The 13977-nt window shown below is 58.5% G+C and overlaps 7 protein-coding genes across 7 annotated transcripts; 6 read left to right on the plus strand and 1 right to left on the minus strand.

Annotated features, from left to right (window-relative positions):
* Nucleotides 1-380: 380 nt before the first annotated feature.
* On the minus strand, nucleotides 381-728 carry SPSK_02842 (uncharacterized protein; the record flags this gene model as incomplete). Its single annotated transcript, XM_016729705.1, has 2 exons — nucleotides 381-571; nucleotides 641-728. The coding sequence occupies 2 exons, from the start codon at nucleotides 726-728 to the stop codon at nucleotides 381-383; spliced, it is 279 nt and encodes a 92-aa protein (XP_016589189.1).
* A 307-nt stretch (nucleotides 729-1035) lies between these two features.
* SPSK_02323 (uncharacterized protein) lies at nucleotides 1036-3084 on the plus strand (the record flags this gene model as incomplete). Its single annotated transcript, XM_016729195.1, has 3 exons — nucleotides 1036-1833; nucleotides 1887-2024; nucleotides 2095-3084. The coding sequence occupies 3 exons, from the start codon at nucleotides 1036-1038 to the stop codon at nucleotides 3082-3084; spliced, it is 1926 nt and encodes a 641-aa protein (XP_016589190.1).
* Nucleotides 3085-3877: 793 nt separating this feature from the next.
* On the plus strand, nucleotides 3878-5968 carry SPSK_02315 (family 31 glucosidase; the record flags this gene model as incomplete). Its single annotated transcript, XM_016729187.1, has 2 exons — nucleotides 3878-4766; nucleotides 4845-5968. The coding sequence occupies 2 exons, from the start codon at nucleotides 3878-3880 to the stop codon at nucleotides 5966-5968; spliced, it is 2013 nt and encodes a 670-aa protein (XP_016589191.1).
* Nucleotides 5969-6243: 275 nt separating this feature from the next.
* On the plus strand, nucleotides 6244-8557 carry SPSK_02272 (uncharacterized protein; the record flags this gene model as incomplete). The annotated part of the gene is made up of 2 exons (XM_016729144.1): nucleotides 6244-7641; nucleotides 7706-8557. 2 exons carry the CDS (start codon nucleotides 6244-6246, stop codon nucleotides 8555-8557), a joined length of 2250 nt encoding a protein of 749 aa, XP_016589192.1.
* Nucleotides 8558-9999: 1442 nt separating this feature from the next.
* Nucleotides 10000-11760, plus strand: SPSK_02392 (uncharacterized protein; the record flags this gene model as incomplete). The annotated part of the gene is made up of 1 exon (XM_016729264.1): nucleotides 10000-11760. The coding sequence occupies one exon, from the start codon at nucleotides 10000-10002 to the stop codon at nucleotides 11758-11760; it is 1761 nt and encodes a 586-aa protein (XP_016589193.1).
* Nucleotides 11761-12629: 869 nt separating this feature from the next.
* SPSK_10483 (uncharacterized protein) lies at nucleotides 12630-13007 on the plus strand (the record flags this gene model as incomplete). Its single annotated transcript, XM_016736877.1, has 1 exon — nucleotides 12630-13007. One exon carries the CDS (start codon nucleotides 12630-12632, stop codon nucleotides 13005-13007), a length of 378 nt encoding a protein of 125 aa, XP_016589194.1.
* A 130-nt stretch (nucleotides 13008-13137) lies between these two features.
* On the plus strand, nucleotides 13138-13956 carry SPSK_02710 (uncharacterized protein; the record flags this gene model as incomplete). Its single annotated transcript, XM_016729577.1, has 1 exon — nucleotides 13138-13956. One exon carries the CDS (start codon nucleotides 13138-13140, stop codon nucleotides 13954-13956), a length of 819 nt encoding a protein of 272 aa, XP_016589195.1.
* Between the last annotated feature and the right edge of the window lie 21 nt (nucleotides 13957-13977).

Raw genomic sequence — 13977 nt, forward strand, 5'->3', positions numbered from 1 at the left:
GTCGTGATTGCTAAAGTTGAACAAGCTGTCAGGAAAGCGCGACTGGACCGAAAGGAGCCTCCATGCGGTGTGCAAATGCGGAGAGTCTGAGGGCAGGAACCAAGAGCCGGAGAAGGAAGGCAAACGTGCACTGGCAGCAATGGAGGAAAGAGCCAGGGGCGACCATACCGCAAAATCTGAGTTCTGACACGACCCAAAGTGGACACAGACACCGACACGGCCAAAACGAGCTGCATCGCAGCTTTTCACCAAATTTCTGCAACGGCGCATCTTTCGGACGCCCATTCTCTCTCTTTCCTCGGCACTCCAAAGAACCGCTACCCACCGCAGACACCCTCCTATGTGAAAACAAAACCTTATTTTCTCTCCGGTATAGACAACTATTGGCCCTCCATCCAGAAATCGAAACGTAACATTCCAGCAGCGACTGGTAAACCAAGCCAAACTCTTCTCATAGACTGGCCCATTCGACGACACAGACACTGGAGCTTTAGGGACGCCGCTCGCTTGATTCCAGAATCCGACACAGTGATACGGCTACGGTTCCAAGGAGGCGCCGCAATTGTCACGGCTGTGTGAAGTAAGGGTTCGATGAGGTATGGTCAGTCACTCCTATTCTGTGAGCTGATCTATCGCGTACGACGATAGCATCGCCATTCGACTCCTCTCATCTTAGATTCGGTATAAAGTGACCGCATCCAGTCTACCTCGTCTCGCCAGCCATCCATGTCTCAGGAACGACCCCACGCGCGGGCGTGCAGCACCTGCAAAACACGCCGTCTCAAGGTATGTTGCTGTCCCTGCACACGACCATGGCGGTCACCACCTGGTGGGCTGTGTCTCTATTCTCGCACTCACCATGTATAGTGTGATGGAGAGTATCCGATATGCCAAAACTGTCTTCGTGGCGGCCGAGAATGTTTCTACTCGACCAATGTGGATCGGAAGCACCGTGACGATAGTCGACGGACACAGCGGCGAGATGCACAAAATACGTCAGCGGCAACGGCATCAAACCTTGCCACGTCTACGGCCATGCATCCCATATCCTCCTCTTCAACACCGGGCCCTGATTCGGTTTTCGTCCGACACGATGCCAGCCCAGGCGATGTCGTCATCCGTATTGACGACAGGCTCGACTTGAAAACCATCTCTGGGCGCGACGACCACATGCCATTTTTGCAATCAGCCGATGGAATGAAGATCACAGCATATGTCGCCGGCAGCGAAGTACCTCTTAGTGTCGCCCAATCGGCCGGTGCACTCACGATCAACTACGTACCGCGCTACTTTTGGCGCGGCCAGCCTGGGAGCGCGTCTACCCATTACGCGAACATTTACGCACCCGAGGACAACGCGGGCAGTTCTGCCATCTACTCCGGCGTACCGCCATTCTATCCTACGGGCCCCAGTCAAGGGCAAGATTCTGTATCCGGAGAAAAGAAGGGCGACGAACAGGCCCGGTATAACCAGGACAACGAATGGCAACGGCCGGCGTCGACGCTCAGCCTGCCCATCGGTGACCTGGCCATGTGCTACTTTGCGTCCAACTTTGTGCTCATCCCGCGGCGGCCCTTTGGCGGCAGCTTCTTTGAATTTATCGTGCCCGTCCTCCAAGGGCAGCCCCCAGATAGTTCTGTCCAGTATGCACTGCGTGCGTGCGCATTTTCAGCGCTGGGCAATCGCTGGGTCAGCGATACGGTTGACTTTCACGCCATAGGCATCAGTCAGTATACGGCGGCTCTGGCGAAGACGACTCAGAACCTGAAAAACCCACGGCTCAGGACGACGGACGCGACATTGGCGACGGTGCTCCTGATGGGGCTTTTCGAGGTGCGTATCCATTGGAGCTACTACGCCGCACAATACCAGTACTAACGAAGTAGAGCATCACGGCAAAGAAGGAAATGTTTGCGTGGCGCTCGCATATTGAAGGCGCTGTGCAAATTGTACAGAGTCGGGGCCCGGGCAGGATCCGCACGCGTGTTGAGAAGCTGCTCTTCAATTCGGTCCGCATGCAACTAGTATGTCGCTCTCACTCTGACGTGAGGCATCGAGACTGGCTTGACTGCTACTGACCTACCGTTCCCTCAGATCTACCATACGATGACGGCCGATTCGCCCCCGACGTGGAACATCAACTGGTGGTCTGGCGAGAACATTCTCGACTCGGCCACGCTCCGCTCCCAGCGCTTCCTCATGGAAACGGCCCAGATTCGCCGCGAGCTGGACCGCTACGTCAAAGCGTCCGCGGGCCAACAGGCCATTTCCCACAAGGAACTCAGCATGTACATGCTGCGCGTCAGGGCCATCGACAGCGAGATGGCCGCGTTCCTCGCCTCCTTACCCCACGAGTGCAAGCCCTATACCCGCGCCCTGGCCGGCGACGTACCGGACGGAGACTACGAGAATGCCGAGGCGTATCCCGGCCGCGTTGACATGTACCCGGACATTAGCATGGCCACAGTCTGGGTCGGCATCCGCTCGTGCCGTCTTGTCATGTCGTGTTCCATTGTGCGCTGTCTCGCCCTCACGTGTCCGCCCGGTACCGATTACCGCACGCTGCCCGAGTGCATCGAGGAGACACGTCGATGCAAAGGTCTCGTGGACGATGTTGTCGCCGCCGTGCCTTACTTTTTGGGATCGGTGCCGTCCATGCCACCAATATCGAATTCGCGGCAAGGGACGGTTCCGCAGCTTGGCCCGACCTCGGCTTCGGCGGCCACGTCTGGCTTTGCCTGCGGTGACGACCACGGCCATGGCATGCCCAAAGTCCTGGCGGCCTACCTGCTCATCTGGCCGCTGGCCGGTGCCTACACACACGACTGTGCCACGCCGACCCAGCGCCTCTATATGGCCGGCCGCTTCAAGTATATGGGCAATGTCCTGGGCCTGCGGTACGCGCTCTTGTGTGTCGAGACGCCCTTCCGGTTCCCATCGATGTTTATGTACCGAGACCGGTTGATTGTCACCGGTTCGCCAGCCAACAGCCCGCCCTCGGACGGGGCATCCACCGCCAGCAGCCTGCCATACATAGGACTGGGCCGAAGCCCGGCCAACTTCCGGGCAAGCCCAGAACGATAGAACCCTGGCGGCAGTATAGGAATCTGTCATATGATGTCATGATGTAAATGCTATGGAATGGCCTCACTGCGTCGAAGCGCAGGTATTTAGCAGGAGACGCAATGAAGTTGAAATAATCGGATGAAAGAGATATGGTCGTGCAACGGAAAGTGGAAAACATCGTTGCACAGTACAGACACACGCATCGGGCAGTGAGTCAAACCGGGTAAAATGAAGACGCGTATAACACTCTCGTCTTGCAAAATGTTTGGCGCGCAAGCTCAGCTATATGAAGCGGGGAAAAGAAATATAACAAAATATTACCGGAGCAGCGCGTTTATAGCCATGCGGAACCGGCGGCTTCCCCGGACCCCACCATTCTAAGCTCCAGTCGGACGCAAGTGATTTCCGGACGCACTCCGGATGTTCCGCGTTTTTTATCAAGCTCTACCGGCGGAGCTGGAGTGCTCCTAGACACTGGTTACATATTGTGGTATAATACTAATAGTTTCGTTGTGTCAGGTCCCCGGCTAGCGGCCTTCTCCTCATTGCCAATCTGTCGTAAGACGTGCGGGTCTAGGCCGAGACCGGATATCGGTGTCAGCAGATCCCCCGCCCGGTTAAATGTCGACGACCGACTCTGTCGTGTTATTTCCAAGGCCGCAAATGCCGCGAAACATCGGAGCCGCAGAGTCGCAAAGTAGTATAAATGTGTACGGCGGGCGACATAGCACGGTCAACGTACATCTGGACGAGGTAACTTTTGTCCACAGAGTCTCTCTACACAAGAACCATCGGACGTCGCACGGCCACTATGTTATCTCAACAAGAAAATCGACTCGTGTACGAGTACGATGGGGAAACGGTCTGGGTCGAGCCCTGGGGGCCCAACGCGGTTCGCGTGCGCGCCACCAAGACGGCGACGATGCCGACTGACGATTGGGCGCTCCTGGCGCCGCCGCCGCTCCTGCACCAGCCGCAGATCTCCGTCTCGGACGACGACGGGGCCTCCCTGACCAACGGCAAGATCAAGGTGGTCGTGACGAAGCGAGGCAAGCTGACCGTGTGGAACGCCGAGGGCAAGCTGGTGCTGGAAGAGTATGTGCGCAACCGCCGCGACGTCCGCGACCCCAAGTGCAGCGCCATCGAAGTGGAGGGCCGCGAGTTCAAGCCGATCCTGGGCGGCGACCACTACCACCTGACGGCGCGCTTCGAGAGCCTCGATCCGCACGAGAAGGTCTTTGGCATGGGCCAGTACCAGCAGCCGCACTTGGACCTCAAGGGCCACGACCTCGAGCTCGCGCACCGCAACTCGCAGGCCAGCGTGCCGTTTGCGCTGTCGTCCCTGGGCTACGGCCTCCTGTGGAACAACCCGTCGATCGGCCGCGCGGTGCTCGGCAAGAACATTATGAGCTTCGAGGCGCTGTCGACGCGCAGCTTGGACTACTGGGTCGTCGTCGGAGACACGCCGGCCGAGCTTGAAGAGGCGTACGCCGAGGCCACGGGCAAAGTGCCGATGATGCCGGAATACGGCCTCGGCTTCTGGCAGTGCAAGCTGCGGTACCAGACCCAGGAGGAGCTGCTCGGCGTGGCGCGCGAGTACCGGCGCCGCGGCCTGCCCATCGACCTGATTGTCATTGACTTTTTCCACTGGCCGAAGCAGGGCGAGTGGAAGTTTGACCCGGTCTACTGGCCGGATCCCGGTGCGTCTTGCCTCCCGATCCCCTTTCCCTCTGCTACATGCAAACCGCTGCCTGCAAACCGCTGACTGTCATGCGCAGACGCCATGGTCCAGGAACTCCAGAGCCTCAAGATCGAGCTGATGGTGTCCATCTGGCCGACCGTGGACAAGCTGTCGGAGAACTACGAAGAGATGCGCGAGCGCGGCTACCTGATCCGCGTCGACCGGGGCGTGCGCACGGCGCTCGACTTCCAGGGGGACACGGTGCACTTTGACGCGACGAACCCGGGGGCGCGCCGCTACGTCTGGGACAAGGCGCGGCAAAACTACCACGCCAAGGGCATCAAGGTGTTCTGGCTCGACGAGGCCGAGCCCGAGTACACGGCGTACGACTTTGACAACTACCGCTACTTCCAGGGGTCCAATCTCAGCATCGGCAACCTCTACCCGCGCGAGTACTCGCGCGCCTTTTACGAGGGCATGCGCGACCAGGGCCAGCAGAACATTGTCAACCTCGTGCGCTGCGCGTGGGCCGGCAGCCAGCGCTACGGCGCGCTCGTCTGGAGCGGCGACATCGCCTCGTCGTGGTCGAGCCTGCGCAGCCAGCTGGCCGCCGGCCTCAACATGGGCCTCGCCGGCCTGCCGTGGTGGACGACGGACATTGGCGGCTTCCACGGCGGCGACCCCAGCGACGACGCGTTCCGCGAGCTCTTTGTGCGCTGGTTCCAGTGGGGCGCCTTCTGCCCCGTCATGCGCCTCCACGGCGACCGCGAGCCGCAGCAGCCACAGCACGGCACGACCGGTGGCGCCGCGTGCCGCAGCGGCGCCCCCAACGAGGTCTGGTCGTACGGGCCGGCCGTCTACGAAATCTGCAAGACGTACCTGCAGATCCGCGAAGACCTCCGCGACTACACGAGGACGCTCATGCGCGAGGCGCACGAAAAGGGCAGCCCCGTGATGCGGCCGCTGTTCTACGTGTTCCCCCACGACAAGACATGCTGGGAGCGCGGCGAGCAGTACATGTACGGCAACAAGTACCTGTGCTGCCCCGTGCTCGAGCCCGGCCAGCGCGAGATGACCGTCTACCTGCCGCCTCTGCCGGAGGGCGCGCAGTGGAAGCCCATGGCCACGGAAGCGGAGGCTTTGGGAGGCGGCCAAACTGTGACGGTGGCCTGTCCGCTGGAGTCGATGCCTGTCTTTGTTCGGACCGACCTGTCAGATTAGCATAGGTGCTTATTGCTAGCTCGGTTTTGGAAATGGAAATGCGTAACTCCCTTGGGTTCGTTGTCGACAATTGTTTTGATAACGATGTAGTAATGTCTTTACAACGGCCATTGGGACGTATTTTAACGGCCGATACCTATTAAAGCAGGTCTTGGCTTCTCCACTGTCAGCAGGCACAAAAAGGGACCGACCGTCCATTCTTTCCGAGCCTTTTCTCCTCCCTCTTCTTTACGCAGCATCACTCCAGACAATTCTGGTTCAGCCATCGATGCAGCATGTGGTATAACGTTACTCGCCCATTTTCCAGGGCATCAACGGCACTAAAGGCCCGTGATGCTTTCGTATCCCGTCCGGTGCACGTCTCGAGATTTCGCCTGTCCTCAATTCGCGCGCCACAGTCCCTCATATCACACACCGTCCACCAGTTTCACACAGCCGCGGCTCGCCCCGCCGAATTATTTAGCAATACGGGCAAATACGACCCCAAGGTCCCGGTGCGGCCGGACCAGTTTCCAATCCTCTGCGGACCGCCGTACGTCAAGCCCGACGGCTCCTGGACCTGGGACAATATACAAGACCTGATGGAGGAAGTGGGCGTTTTGGAACACATCATCAGCCTCGACGACGTGTTGGCGATGCGTGAAATGCTTCGGCTCGTGGGGCCCGAACTGTTCTGCTGGCACGACGACATTCGAGGCGGCGGCTCCCCAGCAATGGTTAACGCAGCCAGGCAGGGCCGCGTACGGATCCTCGAGGTGCTGCTCGACTCCCTCGACGCATCGACGTATGAACAGCGCAAGGACGTCAAGAAGAATTACGACTTGGAAGAGAAGTACGACGCAAACACCGGGACCGTCTGGGGCACGCCCCTGACCGCCGCTTGCTTGAATGCGCATGTGGATGTGGTGCGGCTGCTGCTGGCTAGGATGCCCGAGGTCGATATCAATGCCTGCGACAACTACGGATACACGCCGCTGCAGACCGTGGCCCGGCATGCGCGGCGGACGATACCGCGTGCCGACAGAGACAGATACGGCGTGAGTCCGGCAGAGGCAGTAGCCATGGATAAGGAGTCTGAACGCCGCGTCGAGATTGTACGACTGTTGCTGGCCCACAGTGCCAAGAAAGAGGCCCCGGACAAGGGCTTTGCACGCATAGGGCAGACCGCAAAGGAGGCGTTCGATGCATGCCAAAGCACATGGACCGAGAACGGCTTTCCCGACTTGCGGGTGCTGGTCGACCGGCCGCGCCGCATTGGCAACGTGTTGATCCAGGCACTCGTCCGGCCAATGGGCGGCGACATCAGGCTGACACGCATGCTGATCGACGACGGCGGCCTCGATGTGCACGAGGGCTATTTTTCTCCTACAGCGACTTTTGACGGCCGGGGCGACAACGGCGTCGCCGACGATGTTGACGACGAGGAAACGAAACTTTTTATTGATGCAGAGAGGAGAAAAACACCGTCCGTCCTCGACGTGGGCCGCGAGGCGGCCTTTGCTATTAACTGCGCCAGCATTGACACCATCCGTGCCGAGGAGAAACGCGTCTACGGGCCGGGCCAGGGCCCCGATACCTACCTGACTCCGTTGGCAGCTGCGGCGCTGTGCCGCAACGCCGCTGGTGTTGCAGCACTGCTTGAGACCCCCGGTGCTGATTTCTACTCGGACCTTGTCGCCCCTTGTATCCCAGCCAATCTTGGCGCCCTGGATCCAAAGACCGCCGCTGTTCTGGCAGAGACGACCGCCATGCGGCCGCGTGGATGAGCGTGTCCGAGTCCCCCACTTTCGAGAGCCCGAGTTGTATCGCAAGACCGTATTGCTGGACGAGGCGTACGGGGTCGACGGCCGAAACGAGATCCGCACACGCGATCGGCTCTCAGGCGCGTCCGACGAGCCACTGGAGCACGCCGTGGATCCGGACACGCTACGGGTCACGTTCGATTACAACATCACCAGCGAGGCGGCGCGCAAGGCCTACCTCGACGACTGCGTGGCCACGGTGCAACTGCTGACGGCCGACGCCGCTGTCCGGGCGGCCACAATCAATGCCACGCACCCGCACGACGGGATGCAGTACACGCCGCTGCAGCTGGGCGCGCGCTTCGACCGTCTGCCGATGTTGCGTGTGCTGCTCGACGCCGGCGCCGACCCGCGCCCGCCCGTTCCCCACACCGGCCGCAGTGTGTTCTTTTCTGTGTTTGCCTCGCTGCTGCGGCTGTGCTCGAAAACGGGGGGCTGCAACTGGCACTGCGACCGGATGCAGCGTCGGTTGTACCACCCCGAGGTGATTGCCATCGACACAAGCATCGGAACCGCTGGCATGACGAGTCTACTTCGCGACTTGCTTTGGCTAGACACGGGCGATGCAAAGGACGAGGCGATACGACTCGCACGCATCAACGAGGCAGACGCCGACGGCAACACAGCGCTGCACTGGGCCATGGGGTATGATCTGCCACACGCACAGGCGGCGCTGCTTGCGCTCGGTGCGCGTCCAGATGCACGGAACGACGCCGGCGGAGTTCCTACGCAAGGCACACCGCCGACAACGACGCGGCGGAACAAACGCTCACGAAGTTTGGAGTAATCGGAAGACAGACGGCAACGTGGTTTGAGAGGGTAAGCCATTAACATTAAACCATTCACAGGAGTTTAATACTTGACCAAGCTCATGTACAATATATTCTCGGTAATTCCAATGCAAAATTATATTCATGAGTATTCGTATCGAGCAGCGCACAAACAAACACATCAGACAATACCTTCTCACTTCCGCGCCGCGCGCTAGGCCTCCCGCTGGCTGGTGCTCTAGGGTCAATATAGGGCTTCTCGCCGAGGCTGACGGCGCGGCTGCCGGAGCGTTCGCCCAGGCCCTCCTCGTAAATGTAGTCGGGCGTGGCGGCGTGGTAGACGCTGCGGTTGTCCCAGACGGCCAGGTCGTTAACGTCCTGTTAACGTAGACGTACCTATAGGTCGTGGTTGTAGACGACGAGTTGGTTGAACCACTCGAGAAAGGTTTGACTCTCGGTGTCGGACAGGTCGTGGATACGTTTAACGTAGTGACCAACGGCAAACACGTTCTTTTCATCGGTGGCGGGGTTCGTACGTACGACGGGGTAAAAAACCTTAAACACAGTACCGACGTTTTTAAATACGCCGCGCGACTCCGTGTAAAACTTAAAATTATTACGCGCGAACGACAGCAGCGACGACGGCGACGGCGACAACAAAAACGTCGACAACAACAACACCACCGACGACAACGACGAAGGCAAAGTAATGAGGCTTTCAGGAGTTCTGTGTTCGTTGGACAGGCTGTGGTGTATGTTAGTGGCGGCGAATTAACAAACGCGTTTGCTTGGCGGAAAGATGTTGAAAAGAGGTAAAAGCACAAAAGGGGTACAATGGTAAACAAACAGGTCAGGGGTTGGACTTCACGTGCGCAGTCGTCGGGTGTCGCGGAATCGAGGGGATATCACACAAGACTCGTAGAGACCCTGAATGGGTCGCTTCTGATGAGTTCATTGTTAAAAAGACGTGTGGATTAAATGCAGTGATTGATTGATGGATGGAGAGATTGAAGGAGCAAATGCTTTGTTTTGGGGGACGAACGCGATGTGTTCTCAAAAAGGAACTCCTGTCACGTGATGGAGACCGTTGGCTGTTGCTCGCATCACCGAAATGCGAGGAGACTGGATGGACGAAATTCAAATCATACACGGACAAAGCGTCTTTTTTTGTATTTTATTGTATTTTAGCACGGACAATAACACTTTCCATTAATTTAAAAGAAATTGAATCCCCCGTCTCAGAGCCCATCCTTCCCTCCTTACTGTTGCAAATTCCACAACGTTTCGAGCACGTGTCTTGGTTGGCCTCATTGTGCTCCTTAATTTTACGGGCAAAACTGGCAGGTGTTTGAACGTTGCAGGAAGGAACGCATCTGCACCTTCCGTCGGGATACAAAACCGCAACTGGGCGGCTTCCCATCATACACTGGGCCGTCGCTTACTTCTACTCCCCAGCAAAATGGCCACGCAGGAACAACACGGCGTCAGCACCAGCGCCGATGGCGACGCGGCCCTCCATGCAGCCCTCCGCGCCATTCGCTACTCGGCGACGAACAGGACGCCCGACCCAGAGGCATTCACAAGACTGCAGGCCATGTGCCCGGCCCTCTCGTCGAAAGAGCGATATGCGGAACATCAATACATGTTCAGTTTCTGCTTTCTCGAGCACTTGCGTGCCGTGGTCGAGGCCAACGACCTGCCGGCGATGCTCGAGTTCATCCGCGTCGAGCCGGGCCTGCTGACGCTCGAGTGCCCGGCCGATAGGATGGACCCGCCCTTGGTGCTGGCCGTCAGGCTGGGCCACAACGACCTTGTCGCGGCCTTGCTGAAGCACAGGGCCAGCGTCCCGCCCCATCTCCAAACACAGTCCGGGTATGACGACTGGGACGACCGCGGGTCCTGGGGCACGCCGCTGACGACCGCGTGCGCCATGGGCCGCTTGGACACGCTGAAACTGCTGCTGGACGGCATGCCGGACGCCGACATTAACGAAGTCGACAATCTCGGTCTGACGCCGTTTTTGGCCGCGGCAAGCAAGCATCATGGCCCGACAGAAGACCGGCTCACGTTGCTCTGCTTCCTGATGGAGCGCGGCGCCGACGTCCACGCTGTGGAACGAATCTGGTTTGCCTATGACGAATATCTAAAACAGAAAGTAGAGGCCGACCTCCAAAACGAGGAGGGGATTGACGACGACAACCACGACGACGACGACGACGATCTGTACGAGTTTCGGCCGCGTCCGGGCGGATACGGAAACGCTCTGGCACTGGCCATGGGGCATCCAGACACGGACCCGGCCATCTTGAAATTTCTGATCGAGGCAGGCGTCGAAGTGTATCAAAACCGGGCACAGGCCGTCCGGCACTTGGCCCATTCCAACGATCTCTATGACCCCAGCAGACCTCGAGACGAATGGGCCTTCTTGTCGCCTTTGGCCATTGGCGCCCTGTACCGCAACCCCGTCGGCATCAAGACGCTCCTGGAGCTCTTGCCCAACGACCACGGCCGGCTTCTCGCTTCAACAGATGCCACCATTGTTCCCAGTCCATGGCCTGAACCACCGACCCCAGAGGACGCCGTCCCTGTGATTCTGCCCCTTCACGCGGCCCTCCTGGGCCCTTATACCCACCTCTTCGGCTACATGCCGGGTAGCGAGGACAACTCAGCGGCAGCCCTCGACGTGGTCGGGCTCCTCACGGCCGACGAGACCATCCGCGCAGCCACCATCAACGCACGCTACCGCCAGCGCCACACACCGGTGCACATCGCCACCGCCTTCGACACCATCCCCATGCTACAGACTGTGCTCGAGCTCGGCGGCGATGCCACCATCCCCCGCCACGATGGCCAAGGCCTGATTCTTGCCCTCTTTTCGTCCGTCTCCCGCCTCTCGCCCAAGAACTCGCTCGAGTCCATCGAATGGGCCGTCGCCGTCGACGCTGCCACCGATATGCAGGCCCTGCTCACCGTGTTGCTGGACCGGTGCTGTCCGCGCGGCGATGGAACAGAGGCCACAGACGACGACGAAGCCGCCGCCCGCCTTGCTCTTCTCAACGAGGCCGACGCCAACGGCAACACGCCGCTGCACTTTGCCATGGGCTACCGTCTAGAACGGTCGACGGCGGGTCTTCAGGCCCTCGGTGCACGGACGGATGCGGTCAACAAAGCGGGCGAGGTGCCGGCCACGCCGCCACAATACGGCCTGCCAAAGTTTTGACGGCAACGTTGAGGGGTCTATTTTCCACTGTACATGAGTTTTCATGTATTTTTAGGATAAGAGCACAGTTTACTTTATTTACTTTCGGTAGGAAAAATATTGTAAATTTTGATGAACGAATTTTGTTCGCTGATTTTTTTTTTAAAAATTTAAAAGATCAACAACGAACAATCGTAAACAAAGATCATGACCACTGCTGATCTATTTTATCACCAATTCACAAAACTACGGACAAAACACATGTAAAGAAACGGATCATATTGAAAATACATAAAATTGGTTGTACATGCTACATATCGTGTACATAAAATCCTCGGAGCACATGCACTAAGCAGGTTGGAGCAGGGACGGCACAGGAGCAGGTCCAAAGAGGGAAATCTTCAGTGAGGTTTTTCGGGTGGTATATTGTGGTGATATACGACGCCAACTGCATCCAAGGATTGACACGGCTTCATTGGATATGAGGCAACAGAAACGAAGATGCGTTTCCGACTACTGATGTGCTGCGCCATCTTTGGGGTCCAAAGGCGGCAGATGTGGGGTTTCTGCGCCACCTGCCGACCAGGCATGGCAGTTTATTGTCGCAATAGTGGACAGCGTCGTCTAAAACGGATGACAGTGTAGAGCATAGGGATGAAGAGCGATGTTAAGTACTTGGATCATTAAAGCAAAGAAATCACCGCGAGAACATTCATAAAGCACGATGAACAATTGCGCTTTCCCGATTCACCCATAACGACTAAGGAAACTGCCCACCGTGCCTGCCCCATTCCCCCGCTCTGTCTAGCGTACGTCGTTCCCGCCAGCAGACGGCAAGAGGGCTGAACTCGCCCCGTTTGTCTGGCGATCCTTCCTCGTCTGGCGACTCCATGTCTGCTAAGGCATACTCCGCACGGCAGCGCAAAAACCAGCTCCTGCCCGCTGTCGCTGGTCACCCGCAGCAGAGCCGCAACGCACAAGCCAAACTTGGAAATTGCGATGAAAGGTCTTTCTTTCCCTCTCGCCCAACTGTCCACCAACCACCACGTGGCACAGCCTGGCCGGTGTCTGCCTGGCTTTTCAGCGACTCCGTTGTTCCTCCGCTTTGCCATAAACTAGGCCAAGCGTCTCCTCGTGTCAACTTTGCTCGCACCACCTCTTCCCCGACCGCCATTGTCCGCGGAAGGAATTCTGGATTTCCATATCGGACAGCAGTGAACCGGGGCGACAATAAGGACAACGCTGCCCGCGTCCTGTGTCTCGTCTGAGCTTGAGACCGCCGACGACCTCCCTGGCCCGACATCGGCAGGGCTTCCGACGTTCGAACAGCGCGACCTTCACTCTCCCGTCACTTGCGCCCTTTTTCCTTGCTTGTTGTCCCCCGTCCCTCCGCCCACAATGCCGTCCGTCGCCACCAGCGGCCCAAAGGCGCATCCCAACGCCCACTTGGCTGGCCTGCCGGCATCTCTCACGCCGCCGCCGCCCGTCAAGGCCACCAACACCATCTGGCAACCCTCGGAGCTTGTGCCCGGATCATATCGTGCCACCGGCGGGGACCGCAAGCACCGCATGTCCTCCGCCCTGGCGTTCAATCTGAACCATGCCATCGACTTGCTGAAACGCAGCAACTGCGGCATCCGCGACGTCATCCGCCAGCACGAGAGCGCATGGGTCGCCCTGCGGCTGCTCTACAACCACGTTGTCATTCTTCAGACACTCCTCGAGCGGTTGCGCGACATGCTTGAGAACGTGGCACACGTCGAGAGCGTTGCCCGAGACGTCAACATCTACCAGCCGCATCTTGGGGACAACGACAACACGCCGAAGGACATGCCGAAGGACAGGTCGCGGGGCAAGACAGAGGGCAAGACAGAAGAAAAGACAAAGGGTGCCGAGGCGGGAAAACAAAAGACGACAAAGCATGCAGCCTCTTTCTCGTTTACCGTCAATCGGAACCCGGCCCGGACGCACAAGTCGCCTTTGGCCTGGAGCCGGCGCGTGCTGCCCAGAGTCGAGGACATGATGCCCGAGTTGCGCAACTACCTGGTTACCATTGAGGAAGCGTGCGTTTGGACCGTGCGGCGACAAAGCTCCCGCTTTCTCCCGGACCCAGACGCCGTCCCGCTGCGCTGGAACGACAACTACATCTTCGCAACCGTGCACAAGTTGTGCTCGTTTGAGCAAAACATCGAAGTGCATATGACGACGTGCAAGTAGTAAGTCACACTCGTCCCTCGG

This window comes from Sporothrix schenckii (assembly GCF_000961545.1).
Source record: "Sporothrix schenckii 1099-18 chromosome Unknown Cont43, whole genome shotgun sequence".
NCBI lineage: Eukaryota > Fungi > Ascomycota > Sordariomycetes > Ophiostomatales > Ophiostomataceae > Sporothrix > Sporothrix schenckii.